We start from the raw sequence: 6,462 nt of genomic DNA on the forward strand, positions 1-6,462 counted from the left end.
GAGAACAAACTGACAATGATCAGAGGGAAGAATGTAGGGGTTTAATGGGATAAGGGGTAGGGGCTAGCCCAGAAATCCAAATGAGGAATTCATGGGCAAGGACAATGTGGAAGGCATTGACTGCAGGAGGTAGGGGTTGTCGGTAAGGGGCAGGGGAGAGCAATGCAAAAAAACTCAGAACAACTGTAACTGAACAATGAAGAAAAGTTACAAGGTAAACTTACTTTATTTTTCCTGATACTAGAGAAAATACCCGTGCCTTTTATTAATCCTTCAGAATTTCTCTATTACACTCATTCTAACCTCAAAGGATCATTTCTTCTATTTTTTCATATCTTTGTATGAATAAAGAAAAACATCCCAAGAGAACTCATCGGGTTGACTAAGTCATCCATTGTTAGAATGCCCTCCCTTTTTGTTGCTTCTGAATTACTAACAACTATACATAGAATGACATATTCTCGTGCTCAATATGAATGACATATTCTCATCTGTCTATAGCTAACTTATTAAACCAAAGTTTCTTCATAGCATTTGTCATTTCTGAATTTCTCAGAGTGTATATTAGAGGATTCAACATGGGAGTCATAACAGTATAAGCCACACTTATGAATTTATCAACAGGGAAGTTAGAAACAGGTCTAACATACATAAAAATGCAGGGAACAAAAAAGAGAACCACCACCATGATGTGGGAACCACAGGTAGACAGGGCTTTGCGCCTCCCTTCCTGACTGTGACTTTTAAGGGAACTTAGGATGACTCCATAGGATGTTAGTAGACAAATAAAGATGACTGTACACATTGCTCCACCATTGGCAACCACAGTGAGGCCTAAGACATAGGTGTCTGTGCAGGCAAGTTCCAATAGTGGGTACATGTCACAGGCGAAGTGGTCAATGACATTGGGGCCACAAAAGGGGAGGTTGTACACAAAGACAAGTTGGATCAGAGAATGAACAAATCCTCCAGCCCAGGCCCCCAACATCAACAGGATGCAAACCTTTCTATTCATGATGGTTATGTAGTGCAGTGGCTTACAGATGGCCACATAGCGATCATAGGCCATGGCCACCAGAAGGAAGATCTCAGCACCTCCAAAAAGGTGGTCCAGAAAGAGCTGTCCCATGCAAGCTGAGAAGGAAATTGTCTTTTGACCACAGAGTAGGTCTATGATCAATTTGGGTGAAATGATAGTGGAATATGCCGCATCTATGAGTGACAAATAGACAAGAAAGAGGTACATGGGGGAGCCCAGAGAGGGGCTGGCAAGAACAGTCACCACAATGAGCAGGTTGCCCACCATTGTCACAAGGTAAATGAGTAAAAATATGACAAATAATGCTTTTTGGCCCCCAGGATCCTGAGTGAGGCCCAAGAGGACAAATTCTGTCACATTGTTGCTATGTCCCATTTAGTCTTCTCTAAAGCCTGTTTCCAGAATGAGAGGTCAGGAGAAGGGACCTGTAATTAAATCGTGAACACACTATGAATACATACATTATATCTTGGAGCATGTATTCATTATTTTATCTTTTAAAGGGGTTTACACACAATAAATGTCTGCTGAACATCTATGAGTTGTTCTTCCTAATATGCTATTGCACCTTCCCTTGACAATTTTGCTTCTCCTCAGATGATTTTGTGTTGGCTACAAGTAAGAGGTTTACCCTCTCAGTCTTAGTGGATTTTTGACAGAGAAAGTATCAAAGTCCCCACAGCCAGTCGTATCTTTAATAAAGCCTTATTTAAACTGTCAGTCCTGGGCACACAGGTCAGCAATCACTTATTCTCTGGTGGTGGCAAAACAAAACCTCTCTAAATAAATTGGCATGACGTCAGGCCTCTGAGTTGGTAGTATTCATGGTGAGAACATTTATACTATAATTAATGAAGCACCAAAAATAATGTCTCTTTTGCAATAACTCACTTAATAAGTTGCTACTAGGTACTCAGTCCTTTACTTCTCAAGAATGTTCAGTCTTCATGGATTCTCAATAAGTTTCCACAGACAGGACTGTATCCAACCATAATATAATTAGCACATTGTTCTCTAATACAATTACTAAGTTAGACTCTGTGACTCTCAGCAATGTTTCTGCTTCTTTTATTTTATTAGTATCAGCTTTTTAACAAGTTGTAATTCTCTCCATGTATTTTGACTATCCCACAACCCTGAACACAGAGACACTATTTAGATTTTCACCAAATATTTTTGAAATTCACTCACTGGTGACTATCATCAACTCTTACATTACCAGCTGGTATTATTTTTTTCAGAACTCTTGGGGTAACTTAGGTATTGAGGAAGGGGAACACAGGCACTAACAAAAAAAGGTAGAAGACAATGAGATGGGGTTGTATTTATAATTCTTCCAAGGTACTGAGAGTGCTCAGAAATGGAGCATTGGTGCCCAGGTTTAAAAAATCAGCATACTTAAGGGAAGAGCCCAACATCTCTGTAAAAAGGCATGGGGTTGAGTCATTTCTAAATGTAATTGCATTTCTGTCTCAGTTTGCTCTTTGAAAGATAAAGGGCTAGAACTAGACAATCTCAGAAACCTTGTCCACTCTTACCTTCCATGACATTCTTTGTGCAACCCCATCTTACATTCTAGTATAATGAGTTTTTCATATTTTTATAATAGAAATGTCCAAGCCTATAACTGTTCCTTTAAAAAGGCTACCCAGTGATAAGTGGCACTTTATCATTACAGAAACCAAATACCGATTACAAGTTACTCTATTCAGCTCATACTTATTTAATACCCAAAACACCCTTTCAGGGAGAGTGTAGCACAGTAATGAATCACAAGGACTGTGGAGACACATTGCCTTGTGTTGAAATGCTAGCCTCGCCACTTACTACTATGTGACCTTAGGAAACGAAATAAGCCTTTCTGTGCCTCAGTTTCATCCTTTTTACAATGGGGATAACAATAGAGCCTACCTCTTGGGTTACTGTTTTATTACAAGTAAATACCTAGAATACTGGCTGGTCCCCAGTAAAGGTTCAATAAATGATAGGTCACATTAATGTTCTTGAATACTTCACTATCAATATGTATCACAAGGAATCATCTTGATCTTTGTCAATTAGGTAAGAATTATAGATATAGGCCAAGGATAAAAAAATATAATACTTCATGAACCCCTATTTAGGCATAGGTTAAGATTGTATGTCTCAGGAACTATCTATTTGATCACACATGAGTAGTAATATTCACCTGTGATGGAATGTATTTAGACTAGAAGCAAGCAGAGTAACAGGGGGAAAAGTTGGAGCCATACATCAACGGAAGAACGTAATAGTATAAAATGAATGAAAAAAGGATCAAATTAAGAAGGAGAAATTATATTTAAGAAATAAGTACCAACAATAATAAGAATATTAATGTGATAATTAGGTGAGATCAGTAGTCTTTAAAAAGTCTTCTTCAAAAAAATTTTTTTCTTGAGGAAGTGTTAGGAGCCTTCCACTAGGAATTCCCCCTTAAGACTTCCAGGGTTTACTCTGCAGGCGTCCTAAGATGCAATAAGAAATGAACACAGAGGACAGCTTCCTTTTTAAAAAAGCAAAGACAATTATTTAAGAACTCATTCCTCAGATTCCACTACAACTGATGGTAAAGGACAAAATTAAGAGAGAAGAATTGTACAACTATACACACAGACCTAAATGTTTTCTTATTCTTGCTGAGGAAAATTATACAATCACTTAAGTTTGAAGACAGACAAACTGATACCATTCCCATAGATTTGGAGGGCAGGGAGGGAGGCAGATGTGCTGAAAGGCAGACCTTTCTTTAGAAGCCAGCTGTGAGAACCACTCTACCTGCCTCATTCACATTGCTGCTTCCAGTTTCTTCAGGAGCTCTACCATTCTTGAAGCTGCAGGCTGATAAAGGCACACCTACTGAAGAACATGAGGATATAAGGTAGTCTATATCCAATTCTCTTTTTCTCACTCCTTCCTTTATGCAGAATCTATCTAGTGCCCTTATTCTTATTAATCATCAATATTAGATTTCTCCAGAATAAAACTTCTACTAGCCAGGTAAATTATTTAGATGCAGAAACTCAGTATATAATCTATGCTCTGTATTTTAAGTCATCAAAGATCCAATACTATAAAAACTGCCAGAGAGTATTATTAAGCTTTCTACTTAAACTACGAAGTTAACACTTCTCTATTTAAAAAAAATTATTTAACATAGTTTCTTAAGAGCCTGGCGTTTTAAAAAGATAAGTTAAAATTCCATAGTAACAAAAATACCCTTGAAAATACTTTAAAATCACAGTTTTATGCCTCTATAAGTAATAATAAACACAGCACTTTTCTGAACACAGGTTTCTTTCAAATATGTACTAATATGCATTGCTATACTGATTTTTCACTAAATTTATTGGGATGGTATTAGTTAGTAAGCTCATATACGTTTCAGTTGTACATTTCTATAATACATGATCTGTATATTGCACTGTGTGCCCACTACTTAAAGTCAAATCATCTTCCATCACCATACATTTCACCCCCTCATCCTTCATTACTAACACCTACATTCCCTCTGGTTACCACTGACTCTTTTGTGTCTATAAATTTAGGTTTTGAAAATGTTCACAGATATTGAGCTTCCATATCAGAAACAAAATCCCACAAAGAAAACGTGGTCAGTAATATTGTAATAACTATGTATGGGGCAGGGTGGGTACTTTATTTATTTTTTATTGTTATTTTTCAAGTACATTTTTTGTTTTTTCTCCCATCCCAGCCTGTCTCCCCCCTCTCTCCCATTCCCTTCCCCCAGTCCTCATCCCTGTGTCTTTCATACTTGTTCCTCAAAATCCCTCCCCATTTTTCCCCTTAAAATCCCTTCTCTCTCCCCTCTGGTCGCTGCCCCCTTGTTCTCTATTTCAGTGTCTTTGTTTTTATTCTGTTTGCTTGTTTGTTTTATTGTTTAGCTTCCTGTCAAAGGTGAGATCATATGGTATTTGTCCTTCAATGCCTGGCCTATTTCACTCAGCATAATGCTTTCCAGTTCCATCCATGTTGTTGCAAAGGGTAGTAGCTGCTTCTTCCTCTCTGCCTTTAAATATCAAGGGGAAAACACTGTGGAGTATATGATTTGGTGGCCACTATGCTATAGCCCTGAAATTAGTACAGAATAATATTGAATGTAAAGTATAATTTTTAAATCAAAATAAAAAAATCGAAAATTTTACTTCCAGCTTTTGAAATACGATAGGAATTTATTTCTCCCTACTTTAACACATTGCTACATTACAATTTTAAATTCTCTCATTATTTTTATACTAAGTTTGGGGAACAACGTAAGATATGTGCACCCCTATGTTCATTGCAGCTTTATTCATGGTGACCAATACATGAAAACAACCAAAGTGTCCCTCTGTAGGTGACTGGATAAAAAGAGAGGAGGCACATACACACAACACTACTCCTTATAAGAAAAGATGAAACCCTACCATTGCAACAATGTGGATGGACCACGAGATTCTACCAAGTGAAATAAGTCAGACAGGAAAAGTCATGGGCCATATGATTTCACTTATATCTGGGAAAGAAAATTGAAAGCAACACATTAACAAAGAAGAAAAACAAAAACTCAGAGAGAGAGACAACAGTATGGTTGTTACCCCAGAGGCTAGCCACGAGGGTAGTAAAGGGTAAAGGAGGTCAAATATATAGTGACAGAAAGAAATTTGACTTTGGGTGGTAAACACACAATGCAATATACAAATGATGTATCATAAATTCTCTCATTTAAAGGTCTTAAAATAATTAGAAATGGTAATTTATAATACCCCATGGACCAAGAGTAGGAACCCATTAGTATATTTGGATTGCATTGAAAGTTTCTCTTTGTTATTTAACAAAACAAACAAAAAATATCTATCAGAATATAGTGCTAGAAAACAAACACATTTTGTATATTCTGGTTCATTTTCTTATTTTGCTAGCTTAATTTTCTTAACTCAGATTTCTTCCAATGAAAATGCATAATTTAGGACATTAGCAACATTTAAATATGTTGTATAAATTTTGGTTTTTCTAAGAACTCACCTCAGGTCTGTTCCTCAGTTTTTAATATTAGTGCTTCTTTCATTGGCAGTGACTGTGGGTACCTCATGTATCTATGTGTGACCATGGAACACTGAGCAATGTATACAAATCAGTAGATGTGCAAATAGCTTCATGTGGCCACACTACCCATGTGTCCACACAGACTCCCCATCACCTCAGTCTTTCACACAAGGGTTGCAGTATCCAACACAGATATCTAGGATATAAAGACACTTAAATAAAACATAAATATGTACTTGTAAAATACTTGAACACTCTCACCTGCTGAGAAAATCCCTTCACAGAAAAACAACGATGCTGTGTTCTCATGGCTAAGTAAAAACTGGCTGAATTTGTGGAAATTAACTTGGTCAAATCCA

The 6,462-nt window shown here is 37.0% G+C and overlaps 1 protein-coding gene across 1 annotated transcript; it reads right to left on the reverse strand.

Moving 5' to 3' along the window:
* Window positions 1-487: 487 nt before the first annotated feature.
* Window positions 488-1,414, reverse strand: LOC128626865 (olfactory receptor 4A5-like). The gene has a single exon (XM_053661927.1). It carries the CDS (start codon window positions 1,412-1,414, stop codon window positions 488-490), a length of 927 nt encoding a protein of 308 aa, XP_053517902.1.
* Between the last annotated feature and the right edge of the window lie 5,048 nt (window positions 1,415-6,462).

Source organism: Artibeus jamaicensis, unplaced genomic scaffold, assembly GCF_021234435.1.
Source record: "Artibeus jamaicensis isolate MK-2021 breed Jamaican fruit bat unplaced genomic scaffold, CSHL_Jam_final contig_1022, whole genome shotgun sequence".
NCBI lineage: Eukaryota > Metazoa > Chordata > Mammalia > Chiroptera > Phyllostomidae > Artibeus > Artibeus jamaicensis.